This window comes from Theropithecus gelada, chromosome 4 (genome assembly GCF_003255815.1).
Source record: "Theropithecus gelada isolate Dixy chromosome 4, Tgel_1.0, whole genome shotgun sequence".
In the NCBI taxonomy this organism is placed as follows: Eukaryota; Metazoa; Chordata; class Mammalia; order Primates; family Cercopithecidae; genus Theropithecus; species Theropithecus gelada.
The window spans coordinates 105754767-105768988 of NC_037671.1; the positions used below are offsets into that span (position 1 = coordinate 105754767).

At 43.2% G+C, this 14222-nt stretch overlaps 2 protein-coding genes across 2 annotated transcripts in view; one reads left to right on the forward strand and one right to left on the reverse strand.

Moving 5' to 3' along the window:
• CRYBG1 (crystallin beta-gamma domain containing 1) overlaps nucleotides 1-8936 on the forward strand; it is a 58180-nt gene extending 49244 nt beyond the window's left edge. The window contains exons 19-20 of the mRNA XM_025383864.1: nucleotides 2267-2429; nucleotides 6948-8936. Coding sequence (XP_025239649.1) covers nucleotides 2267-2429; nucleotides 6948-7036 — 252 coding nt within the window. The 3' untranslated portion in view covers nucleotides 7037-8936. The remainder of the gene's footprint in view (nucleotides 1-2266; nucleotides 2430-6947) is intronic.
• A 1495-nt stretch (nucleotides 8937-10431) lies between these two features.
• RTN4IP1 (reticulon 4 interacting protein 1) overlaps nucleotides 10432-14222 on the reverse strand; it is a 55637-nt gene continuing 51846 nt past the window's right edge. Inside the window, exon 9 of the mRNA XM_025383005.1 lies at nucleotides 10432-10560. Within this exon, the coding sequence (XP_025238790.1) occupies nucleotides 10453-10560 (108 nt within the window). The 3' untranslated portion in view covers nucleotides 10432-10452. The remainder of the gene's footprint in view (nucleotides 10561-14222) is intronic.

Below are 14222 nucleotides of genomic sequence, written 5' to 3' on the forward strand. Positions count from 1 at the left end.
TGAGCTTAAGGATTCCATGGGGGCCTGTGATGCCTTTGCTAGGAGGTGACCATCCTTTCATAAGCTTTTGATCTTTTCTTCAAGTAGATGCAATTTCACAATTTCCTGGAGTACTTTCAGAAATGAACTTTTTTTCATGACAGTATATCCTAGCTCTGATAGAACCAGTCTAGGAACTTAAAATGAAAGGTAAATATGGCACTGACCCAAGATAGAATATTTACTTCTATGCTTGATTTTTATATAGTAGTAGAAAAAGGAAGTGTTTTTCTTCCCTTTTTCCTTAACGTAACTGTTACAGAAACAAACTATAAGCTCCAGCCCTGTCAACAAAAATCACTCTTGGTTTGTTTCTGTTTTGGGGAAATCCAAAGAATAGGATGAAGGGTAAAGAGATCCCTCTGTGTACTACACAGTCCATTTCCTAAGTGTCATACGCTGTAAATTGGAAAATGGCCCGTCTCCCTCCTGCACCATTCCTGCTATTAACAGACACTTAAAAGCTGACTGTAGTAAGATTTTTATGAAAGAAGCTCATGTTTCTATGGTAGATAAAACTTTTTTATTCCTTGATTTTTATGAGCTTGACCGTTGGCTCCTGATTTTCTTTAAAAAACAAAACAAAACAAAACAAAAAAAACAACCTGGTGCCCCATGAGTCAGCAGAAGGAACACAGCCTTTCGAAAAGGAGTACAACTCGTTAATTGGGTCTGTTGTGCTGGAGGGGGAATTCTTTCCGTAAACAGAAGTACTGTTTGGACATGCATAGAAGAACTAGCAGGAGAAACAGAAGTCGTTGTAATATAGAAGCAAGAAAAGAAGCTTTCTGCCTTTGAATTGTCTTAAACAAGCCAAGAAAATGGTGCCTTTCAGCAGTTATTTCTAACAGACATTTCAGTGATGTTATTTAACAACTTTGAATTCAATAGGTCAATGAGAAAAAGTCTCCTAGATTATCAAGTGCTTTCATCTCAATATAGAATAATACACTTTATTTTATTTCAATTTTTTTTTAGACAGAGTCTTGCCCTGTCACCAGGCTGGAGTGCAGTGGCACGATCTCGGCTCACTTCAACCTCTGCCTCCCGGGTTCATACGATTCTCCTGCCTCAGCCTCTTGAGTAGCTGGGACTATAGGCACGTGCCGCCACGCCTAGCTAACTTTTTTGTATTTTTAGTACAGATGGGGTTTCACCATGTTGGCCAGGATGGTCTCCATCTCCTGACCACGTGATCCGCCTGCCTTGGCCACCCAAAGGGCTGGGATTACAGGCGTGAGCCACTGCACCTGGCCTAGAATAATACACTTTTAACAGACATTTTTATAGCAACATTGTTTTGTTTTTGTGTTTGAGACAGAGTCTGGCTCTGTTGCCCAGGCTGGAGTGTAGTGATGCGATCACAGCTCACTGTAGCTTCGACCTGGGTTCAAGGGATCCTCCCACCTCAGCCTGCTGAGTAGCTGGGGCCCACATGTGCATGCCACTACACCTGGCTAATTTTTAAAACTTTTCTGTAGAGATAGGGCCTCACAAGTGACCCTCCCATGTTGGCCTCCCAAAGTGTTGGGATTACAGTTGTGAGCCACTGCACCTGGCCAGTAATATTTGTTAATGGCATGTGAACATGACTGTCATACATTATTTATATAATAAGGGTAGACTCACTTCAGGGAAGGGCTCATAAAATCTTTGCATTGAAACACCCTCTAGTGAGTCTGCATTTTTCTCTTTTCATAGCTGGAAAGCATGCCTGTTTAGAAAATTTTAGTTCTCATGAAGGAAAGACAGATGCTAATAAATGAATTCTGAATTTTAAAATGATAAAATGCCCTTTAGCCACCCAGTGCTACAAAATTAGAGGTGCAGTCATATACTGGAAGGTCAGGCCAAGCAGAGGTGGAGATGTCAGAGGGCGACATAGCTACAGAACCTGCCTGGGATCATGGTCACTTATGGCAGGCAAAAATATCATGGGCAATTTTAATGTTCTGAGGCTTTCCCTACTAGTAAGATAGTCTTGCAAAGGGCAGAAGTCTTACGATGCACAAAAATTGAGATTTTTCCATCACTCGTGTCATCTGAAATAAAGGGCATAAATATTTATTGTCTGATTCTAGTTGGCTAAGAGCTGAACTGCCTCATGTGGGGTAAATGAAGCTAGGAACTAAGATAATTTTAAAGATCAAGGTAACCAGAGAAACCATTGCTATGAGACTTACAGCTGGATACATATTTAAGCTATCTTGTCTTTTCCACCGAGCAGATAGCAGAAGACTGCTGCCTGACGATTGTGGGCAGCCTGGTAACATCCGGCTCCAAGCTAGGCCTGGCCCTGGACCAGAATGCTGACAGCCAGTTCTGGAGCTTGAAGTCTGACGGCAGGATTTACAGCAAGTTGAAGCCAAATTTAGTTTTAGATGTCAAAGGTAAGGGTCACTTCCCTTATTTTTATTGTAATGTGTATGTCTTTTAGTTAAGGAAAAATATATCCATAACTTTTGAAAATGATGATGAATATATTATTAGTAGTAACAGTAGAGAGCGCCTACTATGTGCCAGCTGCTGTGTTAACCACTTTCAGTACAGTGTCTCCTGTCATCTTCATAGCCGCCCTATGAGGTCTACATTATCCCCTCTCCCTCTTCTCCCCAATTTTACAGACAAAAAAAAAGGGAAGTTCAAAGGGGTTGGCCAGTTTAGCCACAATCTCACAGCTGTAACTGCTGAACCAGAATCTGGCCATAGGCTGACTTCAAACCATTTATTTTATTATATTAGACTAAAAATCACAAGCTGAAAGGCCATGATTGCACTTAGTTCAGTAGAGTTGATGATTCTCATGTATACATGTGACCTTTCATTGAAAGGATCTAAGATCTCAAAGGAATTAACACAGCCTAGAGGATTTCAATGCAATATGTGTTCAATGAAGCTAATAAGGAGTGAATTGATGGTGCTTGGGGCAAATAAATTTAGGGTGGTGGTCCTCAAACTTTATTTACATCAGAATCACCTGGAGGGTGGGTTAAAATAGACTGTGGGGCCACATCCTCAGAGACTGAGTCTGTAGGTCTGGGGTGGGGCCTGAGAATTCCTTTTCTAACAAGTTCCCAGGTGTTGCCAATGCTGCTGGTCTGAGGCCCACACCCGGAGAATCCCCAACGGTCATTTTAAAACAACATAAGAATGACCTAACCTCTGTGTGGGAACTCAGTGAACTAGTGCTGTTGCTATTGACAGGAGCAGACAGTGTTATACTCATGTCATCTGGGGTAATTCTGCTTTAAATTAATGGGCACTTTTTTAATTCCCTATCAGGAAAGCACAATTGTTTTGTAAATTTAGCAAACTGGTGATAATGTAACCGTACTACATACTCCATTACTTTTTAAAATTTTTATGAGTATATTACATACTCTATTTTAAATCATCACTACAAAATGACTCAATTTTACTTTAATCAGGGATTTAGGCCAAAGCTGTCATTAAAGTTTAAGATGTAGGGGTAAAGAGCCAGGCGCGGTGGCTCACGCCTGTAATCCCAGCACTTTGGGAGGCCAAGGTGGGCGGATCACGAGGTCAGGAGATCGAGACCATCCTGGCTAACTTGATGAAACCCCGTCTCTACTAAAAAACACAAAAAAATTAGCCGGGCGTGGTCGTGGGCACCTGTAGTCCCAGCTACTCGGGAGGCTGAGGCAGGAGAATCGCGTCAACCCGGGAGGCAGAGGTTGCACTGAGCTGAGATTGTGCCACTGCACTCCAGCCTGGGCGACAGAGCGAGACTTCGTCTAAAAAAAACAAGTTGTAGGGGTAAAGAAAGCACTGCAATCTGATTTTTAAAAAGCGACATTTATGGATAATGGAGAATGAGCCTGGACATTTTCATCAGGGGCTTTGGTAGCTGTATGGGGAGCAAAAGTGGCTGTGTCACTTCTGGATGATCACCAGGTAGGTAGTTTGGCCAAACCACTTAAAACAATGGACTTAGAATCATACAGAATCTGAGAAGTTGGAAAGATGCTCAGAGGCAAACAATGCCTTTGCCTTCATTAAGGGGGCACTTAGGGAACACAAACTAAGCACTGCAACTACAGGCTGGATGGAGACCACAAAGATCATATGAAATGCAAGCAGTACCCTTGGATATAAGAAAATAAATGTCATATTCAGAAACTGAACAGTAACATATAGTACAGCTCCCTCACGTTACATCTGGTACAACAGATTTGTCAATATGTAGACAGGTGAAATACTCATTTTATAAATGATCAACCTGAGGTTCAAACTAGTTAAGATTTACGCACATCTTTCTTTATTCTTATTTTGATAAACTTTATTGCACTAGAGTGCTTCAGTGTTTACAAGAGTTTCAAAATCTCCAGAGACACCAAAGAAATGTGACTGAATTGGAAAAAATGGAGTTTTTGAGGCAATGTTAGAAAAAGTAGGGTATTTAGTTCTCAAAGGAAATCTGACTAAACCTTCCTGTTTTTTACAAATGTGATCTGCTTCCTACGTCCAGGGTGGATGACACTATAATCCTTAGCTAGATCTTTCTTCTCTTATTCTTTCAACATGTATTCATGGGGTACACACTATGTGGCAGGCTCAGTGCTAGACATGGAGGGCACCAGAGTGAGAAAAAAAAAGCCACCTCCTTAGCTTCAGACAGCTTACGTTCTAGATGCACTAGGCACACAGGATGTCCCTGACTTGCTACATCAGCAGTGGACCAGAAGGAAGGACACCTGACTCCTTGTCTTGGCTCTGACATGAACAGTGGGACTCTACGTTTTTTAAGACTTCTTTTTAAAGCTCCAGAGCCCCTTCCTAAATGACACTATATAAATTACTCAAGAGCCTGTTGAGTAAGCATAATATCCTGTATATTTGTGAACTCTCAGTAGTACAGTAGCTACAACAGTCTTTTTTTTTTTTGAGACAGAGTCTCGCTCTGTCACCCAGGCTGGAGTGCAATGACACGATCTTGGCTCACTGCAACCTCCGTCTCCTGGGTTCAAGCAATTCTCCTGCCTTAGCCTCCTGAGTAGCTGGGATTACAGGTGCCTGCCACCACACCTCGCTAGCTACAACAGTGTTAATTCATTGTTAAACTGATTTTAATTTTCTCAGACTGGGAGAATGGTGCCATCTTGTGGACATGAGAAGGCAGCGCGGCACGTCCCACACACCACGCAGAGGAAAATATAAACACTTCCCTTCTTGCTGGTGCACTTAACTAGCAGACCATGATTTCCATTAGCTACAACTACTGAGCCACTTGTTATCTATTAAAATTGCCCTAAGAGTTATTAGATCACGCATCTGTCTTCTAGCTCATCTCCTTATGTTTGGGAAATGAGTTCTTTTGGTAGACATTCATGTATTATTCCAGACCACATACCTTGTAACAACAGTGGAAGCTGATTCATGTTCACTTTAAAAAACATGAAGTCTGTACAATTTAAATACTTTCCAAAGGCAAGAGAATGAATCAAATTATTTCCCAAGAACTTTCTAGTCTTCATGATTCTAGTTGAATTTATATGAAAGTATTTTAAGACACCTTTAAAATACAAAAGATATTCTTAAAATACAAAAAGTATTTTAACATACAAAACATATTTTAACATACTATAATAATGAAGTATGAAAAGAAACATCGTGGCGTTAATACTTCCTGAAATTTCGGCGGAATATGCTGTGTGTGTCTCTGTCTGGGCAGAGTGTAGCGTTTGCTGGTAGTGGCAACGCTTTTTCCCTACTGCTACAAACTTACACAAAAAGGCCTAAAGCGCCTTACCCTTGTATTCTACAGTACATCTAGCCATACATCTAGCTGTGTAGAGGCTGTAGATTATCAATGATGATAAATCAGTCTCACAAGAGAAGAGACGATTTCCTTCCTCAACTATAATACCTAGATTTATTGTGTAAATTCTGAAACTTTTTCATATTTTGCTTCAAAGGCGAAAAGAATGTTTATTTCTTCTTGGTCCAAGGAGGAAGCATGCTTTCAATACCGGTCACTCCCTGCATCAAAATGCACAGATTTTTACTTTGATGGAGTCTTTGTTGATATATCCTTGGTGCTGAGGTTTATGCTAAAAAAAGGATAAGTCATCTGAGGGAATCTTTATTCTACACTGGAAAAAAAAATCAGATAACCCTTTTGTTAATGATACTTCTCCAAAGAAAGAAGCCATGAGGCTGTTTATAGCACTAAAGTATCTGAAACATCCAGTAAGCACCTTTGGAAAATCTTACAAACATTCTGGTAAAAGGGAGTTAGAGAGTTCATGATAATAGTTTTACAATGCAATGGTACTCAGCATCTTAAATGCTATGAAGTTTTATCCACCGAGTCCCCAGTAGTGACAATGCTACCCTGTCCCTTTGTGTACTTCCGGGTGTCATTCAAACCTTCCCTTTGACCTAATACAGCCCGTTTTCATTGTTCATGCAAATGCTGTTCCTCAATAACCATTCCTCCCACCTTTCCACTACTGCCAGGACTGCCTGCTCTTTCCTCACTGGTGTCTCGAATCCACCATCTCACCACCAAATATATGTTAGTCTCTTTACTCCTTTTCCCTTCTCTTGAGTTTTCCCAGTTCCCTTGAATTTCAGACATTGTACGAGTGACTGTGGACTAGCTCCTAAGAACTGGGTAGAAAAAGGAGCCCATGAGGTGGGATGTCCTGTGTGAAGCTGCTGGTGCCCCGATGATGGGATCTGGACAGATTCACCTATGGCAGGTTGACCCTGTCATCCCACAGGGGCTCAGGCTTCCCTCCCTGCCTTGCCTCCTTGAGGCATGCCGTTCTACACCTTGTTTACTTGCTTACTTTTGCTGTACTGGTGTTGGGAAAATTGTGTCTACTATAGACCCTTCACCATGGGCACATTCATCTTTTATTATTTTCCTTCCTTTCTTTTAGGGGGCACACAGTATGATCAAAATCACATTATCCTCAACACTGTCAGCAAAGAGAAGTTTACACAAGTGTGGGAAGCCATGGTCCTATAAACCTGAACAAAGAAGGAAGAAGAATCTTCTGGAGGTCCTTCCAGTCACCTTGTTTTTCAAAAAGGACAATGCTGATGGAAGATCCAACTGGAAAGTGGATCAGCTCCTCCTTCATTGATTCTAAATTCAACCTTAAATCATGCTGCCATGACTCAGAGAACTTACTCATCGTTTCAAAAGACTATCATAGCTTTAAGCCAATAATTTGTCCTCCTTTCATTTCTTGCCTTTCATTTTTGGTAGCTGCTTAAACAGGTTGCCTAATTAGCAGCTTTTGGGTGATTTTTTAAAATGTTATACCAAGACTTCAAGACTGTGTACATTTTAAATTATTTCCAAAGATAGTGACAGGAGAGAACTGGAACAAATCTACCAACTTTGTAGGCCTACAAAGCCCTTACACTTTAAAGGGTAAGATAAAGGCTTAGGTTTGAAAGGTAGAGAACTGTTTAGCATCTGAGAAGAAATACTTAATTAGGCCTGTAATTTTGGTTCTTGGCCTTAAACACTTTCTGGAACCTTAAAATATGCTGCATAGCACAGTAGGAAAGCCTTAGGTCTTCACACCTTTAAGGAACTCTAAACAAAATATTACTTTCCTTTAGTTCATATTAAAAACTAATGCAGTTTAAAAATTTCATGTCAAAGTATGGTAACAGTTGTTAGTAGGATTTGAATTATTAATTTTTTGATTCAGGGTCTCACTCTGTCACCCAGGCTGGTGCAATCGCGGCTCACTGCAGCCTCTACCTCCCTAGGCTCAGGTGATCCTCCCACCTCAGCCTCCCAAGTAGCTGGGCCTATAGGCACACACCACCAAGCCCAGCCAATTTTTGTTTTTCTGTAGAGATGGGGTTTCACCATGTTGCCCAGGCTGATGTCGAACTTCTGGGCTCAAGCAATCTGCTCGCCTCAGCCTCCCAAAATGCTGGGATTACAGGCCTGAGCCACTGCGCCCAGCCAGGATTTGAATTATTTTAACTCATCCATGGGCTGCCCTAGAATGTCACAAATGAGTGTGGTTTAAAGCCTTTCTTATAGCTGCTACTGGAACACTATTATCATGACCTAATTTATGAGCCATCCTTACTCATCTACAAGCGCTGAAGCAATGTTATATACATTTTTGCTAAACTCAGATTTGTTAGCCTAATTTCTTGCCCTTCTATCCACCTGCATCTGCACATGGCCTGCATGGGGCTGCCTGCCCTGCAGTGTTCTATAGCCATTGCTTCGGGGTACAGCTGTTGGTGGACAGCCTCAGGTCCTGGGGGCACTGTAGCCACTAAATGAGGTGTGAAAGGCTCAAGAGGACGACCAGCAATTATCCCCAGAAAGTGAAGGAAAAGAGACCTTCAGGGATGTTGCTGGTCAAGTCTTGGAACTCATGATTTGACTGGAGTCAAATCAATCTTCAAGCAGTCTTGGAACCCTCAACTGCAGTAAGCATTTCAAGAATGCAAACATACTGCTTAACTACTGACGAGACACTGGCCCATACGCTGCTGTTCAAACTGGGTTCTAGCTTTGAAGAACAAAAGTGCTAAACATTTCCTTGAATATATTCTTCCTCTTTTTGTCCTCATCACTCAATACTGGTGCTCTTATCACACGTAGAACAACTCGTTTCTTTTCCATCTATTCAAGTGTGTTTCTAATTCTAAAATGCTGATCTTCTCTGGAGCCTGTGGTAGGCAATTCCGGTCACTGGAATAGTTTATCTTGTTTTAAAATATTATTGGCGCTGGTACAACAGCATCCAACGTATCTGTCTTGTTCCTAGATGTATAGCTTTGAATTTAGGCCTTTTGTGTATACCATTACAATGTGGTGGGGTAAGACACTCTACAATGGCCTGTGCTGAGCTGATCTCTTAAATAAACTTGCTTCTGGTTAACTATGTTGATGAAATCTGAGAGTCCATTCAGTAGCCCTCATCTAACCCTTCAAAGAGAGTCAGCTAGCAGATTAGAAACAAATGTCTGATTAGGATGAAGCAGGTTTGAGGGGTGCTGGTTTAACAGCAAGAAAGTGTTGCTGACACTCTTTCCAAACGCCATGGTTTCTGAGTGGAAACGAGGATGAGTGAGGTCCTGGCTCAAGTATTTTACTCCCACTACCACCTGGGAGCCCTCCAGGAAAAGAGCTGAGGCTGCTCCAGATGGAATTCAAGAGCAGTTGGTATTTACACCTGGAAAATCAGACTTTTTTTTCTTTTGAAATAACTCGGTAGTAAGACCAGACCAGCAATTCTAGAGAAAAGCCTACATCTAACATACATGCTACCAAACGAGTGTCTAACAGGAATAAACCAAGCAGAAATCTCAAAACAGGTCCACATCAAAAGTTAAAGGAAGCATTTCAGGTGCAATACTGAGGATGAGTATATTAGGAAGTAAAAACACTTACCGTAAATGAATATTCAAAAGTGCACACTGCAATGGGTTGACTGGAGAGAGATCTAAATGTAAACATTTGATATCAAAGTGGCGAGCTTTGGACTCCATCGGAAGGCTGCAATTTCCATGGAAAAGCCCTCAGAGAAGCATGTTTCAATTGCCGAAACAGGCCTAACCCTTATGCAAGACGTAAGGGTTTTGACAAGTTAGAAACTCTGCCCTCACCTTTCAATATTAGGAGTATAAACAAATGAATCACCAGCCAGATTTTTATATATGACACTAAGAGACTTAGATGTGGTGACCACATTATGGTGGAGGAACAAAAAAGGAAACCTTGGTCAGTTAGAATGGTGCTCGGTGATTAATTCAAGAAGAACTAGCTTTAAATGATCTCTTCATGCTGACATCCATCCATACACTGAAAGTTTTAGTATGGTACATGAAGATGATCAAGCCCAGCACGGTGGTTCACGCCTGTAATCCCAACACTTTGGGAGACTGACGTGGTGGATCGCTTAAGCCCGGGTGTTTGAGACCAGCCTGGGTAACATGGTGAAACTCTCTACTAAAAATACAAAAAATTAGCTGGGTGTGGTGGTGCATACCTGTAGTCCTAGCTACTTGAGAGGATGAAGCAGGAGAATCGCTTAAGGTCAAGGCTGCAATGAGCTGTGATTGTGCCACTGCACTCCAGCCTAGGTGACAAAGCAAGACCCTGTCTCAAAAACAAAAAAGACAATAAAGTAGTTTAAGCTAGTAAAATGGAAGGTGCCACAGGAACCTGCAAAGCCAGTGTGAAAGAACAGCTTGAAAAAACCTGGAATTTTTACTGACTACAGACAAGTTCAAGTGCTGGTATTTTTATATCGATTACTGGCCAAAATGGTGTGCTTATTTTTTAAAGCTTGTATCATGGAATTTATAATCTAATCTGGAAAAAATGCTAGAAAAAAATTTGGGCTCACAGGCACTCACCAAATAAGAACGCCAACAATCAGTCAACTGCATTTTTATTTAGACAACATTAATTACAGTCTTTCCTCGTGCGTGTCCTCTTTCCACCTTCAGGAAGGCTTCTGGAACTTTAGAAAAAGGAAAGGTTTGTTCAATAACTGGCCGGATCTGTAAAACATAAGAGGTTGACCAGTGGATAAAAAAGCCTACATCTTTCAAGGCAGATGACATTGGTAATTAGTTTCTTCACAGTGTCCCTCAAGCCACAGTCTCTCTTGAGTGTCTCTCCAGTGGACCCAGGTCAGGTTCTCACACGGGCCATGATGCTGCCTCCATTCCTGCCTCACTGCTGCTTCTCTCTTTACGGCCCTTCCCACCCCACTGCCCAGTCTTACTTCTCCTCCATGCTGGTCTGTCACTCTCCTACTCAGAACCCTTCAACAGCTCCCACCCTGGCATTCGAAGACCAATAGCATCCTGAGCTCAGCCCTCATCCAGATTCCACGCTTTCCCAAAACGCTCTACTTGTCCTTTTCTCCACCTGGTATGTTTATGCCTCTGCTGGTACAAGTCAGTAAGCCCAGAAATCCTTCTCCTGTGAAAATTCTACCGCCCTTCCCGTCCAGGTCTCACACTGTCTTTCCTCATGCCCCAGTTTGCAACGTGTTGTCCCTTTCAACTACCACAGGAACCATGTGGCCTTCTTCACAGACTGTACTTGTTTACAGCTGAGTACCCATCTCAGTCACTCTGTGCTGTATGGTAAATAACAAAGAGAACATCCCAAGGTCCTTGCTGTATGTATCCATCTGGCCCCTTACAGAAAGTGCATGGAAATAGTGTGTGGTTTTTTTTTTTTTTTTTTAATTTGTTCAGTGTTTGGCATATCTACCCAACCAGAGCATAAAGTACCTGTGGGACAGGGGACTAAGCCACTTTGTTTGCATCCCCCACAACACCCAGCATAATGCTAAACATACGGTAGGAGCTTCATCAATGTCACTTAGGTGAAAGCTAATAAGGTAAGTGGGGGGAAAAGCATCTTATGTGAGCTTTCTGGGCTTCGAGAATACTTGGCCCAGGCTGGAGCTGCCCTGGCAGGCTTTGCTAAACAACGGTGCGCTGGTTACAATTTACAAGAAAGCCATTCCAGCCAGCTCATACATGTTTCAGTGCTGCTGGGTCTTCTCACTGCGCTATCAGTAATGCCAGCAACCTCCTTCTGAAACTAGGTCCCAGGTAACGTCCTCTCTCTGCATGCAGAAATCCAACTGAATTCTTCCTTTTCAAAACTTTAAGCAAACATCCACGGTTATCCACTGGGTATCTCAGTGGCCCGCCTCCCATAGCTCCACTGGCAGGGGTAAGTTATCAGAGGGCATAAGCCAACTCATCCATTTTACAACGCCTTTCCTTTTACAAGAGGAAGAAGTGTTATTGTGACATTCAGATGCATCTGATGAACCTTCCTCGTGGATGACTTCACAGCCCAGCCACCAGAAAAGCATCTTAGACTCCAAAAGTTCCCTTCTCCAAAGAGCTGAAAATACTTTTGTACCCGCAAATCACAATCAGCTCATAATAAAAGCAACAGCTGGCACCTCCTGGCCTCACTATGTGCCAGGCACTGTTTCAGGGGCTCCTAGATTTCATCTCATTTAACCCCCATAACCATTTTCTGGGGTAAATACTGTTATTCCCATTTTACAGATGAATAAATCAAGGCACAGAGTTAAATAAGTTGCCCAATGTCACACTTCTGATAAATGGCAAGTCAGGATTCAACTGGGTGCCATCATCTGCTATCACCACTATGCACTGAGCCTTTCCTATAGCATCTGCTACTGTCTACACCTACCCCTAAAACCTTAAAGGAGGGGAAAAGTAGCCAAGGACTGTAAGGATTTATTACAGTCTGCATGTCGGCCTGCCTGCCTTGTGCCAGCTGAGGACCTGGTCTCTAGACCCTGTGTCCAGGCCACCAAGATGACAGACGTGTGGTACACAGGTGCCATCCACACCTATGGAGGACATCACTATTGCTGATCCCCTGCAAGCTGAGCATGACCTCAGAATCTTCACCACTGCAGCCACTATTAACTGCTCTGAGCTGGCTTGTGAGACGAAGCCTATTTGTCTTCCATTCTCTCCAAGAATAAGGCAGAGGACTGTGGTGAGTCCCACTTTGGGATGGACTGCATTAATGTTGCCGAATGGAATGCATTAATGTTTCTTTGCCAAGCACAGTGGCTCACATCTGTAATCCCAGCACTTTGGGAGGCCGAGGCGGGCTGATCACCTGAGGTCAGGAGTTTGAGACCAGCCTGGCCAACATGGTGAAACCCATCTCCACTAAAAATACAAAAATTAGCTGAGTGGGTTGGTGTGTGCCTGTAATCCCAGCTACTCAGGAGGCTGAGAGGCATGAGAATCGTTTGAACCCGGGAGGTGGAGGCTGCAGTGAACTGAGATCGCGCCATTGCACTCCAGCCTGGGCAACAGAGCGAGACTCTGTCACCAAAACAAGCAAACAAAAAAAACAGTTGTTTCCTGGATGTCCCACATGAGACCTGCAACAATCACTCCCCCAAAGCCCCTGGGACACTGTTTTCAGGATGCTGTTTACCTGGAAAAGGAATCACCCAAATGCATGCTTAAAATGCAGAGTCCAAGGCCTCCCGTTAGAACAACTACATCAGAACCTGTAGGGGTGGGGCAGAAACAATGCTTCCCCAGTGATCTGCATGTACCCTAAAGTGGGACTCACCCAGCCCTCTGCCTTATTCTTGGGATCCCTAACTTGTACCATGCACATACCCATCCATTCCACAGACTGACAAAGTGTCCGCCTCCTAAGGCACTAATCCAAAACAGACTGAACTCAATCTTCAATTTAGAGCTCTGACTGGGGACACAGATCCTGAACTGATGACACAGGGAGCTTAGAGTTACTGCCCACTTTAATCTGGCTGGTCAGGCCTATTGTGGCAAATAACCCGAGAGGGCTGACCACGGCATAATGAGTCATTCAGCAGTTCCCGTAAGTGACAATGGAGAAAAAGGTTTCCAATTGAAGGCCGGCAAATGCCACTGTTGGCTGAATCTGTAACAGCAAACAGAGATTAACTGGATAATGAGACAGTGTCTATGTACAGCCTCACATCAGACCTAGAATACTTGTTTGTTAAGGACAAAGGGATCAGAGTTAAAATCCAGAGAGGGGAAAGAAAGGTTACTCGCAGTGAAGTGGGGACGTTTATGTGATGACGCTGCTGTAGTCCACCTGGCACAGGGAGCCCTGTTATAAAGCGGGCAGGCTCAACGGCACGCTTCCCACTGTGCAGACACACAAGGCTCACGGCCGGCCAGAAGACGCCCACAGCAGCAGCCCTCATTCAGTTTTGGATTCATGTGTGGGGTGCTGATTGTGCCTTGCATCCCTGATACAAAGGCTGAACCAAGCCAAGCACCAAGATTTGGCACCTGCTGCCTGACATCCCTTCTGGGAGAATGTAGGGATGATGGGAACCTCAACCTCTCTGGTGTGACCTTGGAACACTGCTGCTTACCAGCCCCTGGGCAAGTCCTCCTTCCTGCTGAGGCAAAACCCTCTCTAATGCTTGAGGGGAAGACAGTACAGAAAACCTCTCACTACTGCAAGAGCATGAGGCTGCTGGTGGAGAAGGACACTGTCTGGGCAGCCATGGCAGCAGGCAGAGGTTTTCCCTCAATTCCCATTTTCCCAGTGAGAATCACAAAACCGTAGAGTTAACATATCCAAGTGTGCCTCTTTTGATAGATTAGGAAACTGAAGTGCAAGTGACTGAGTG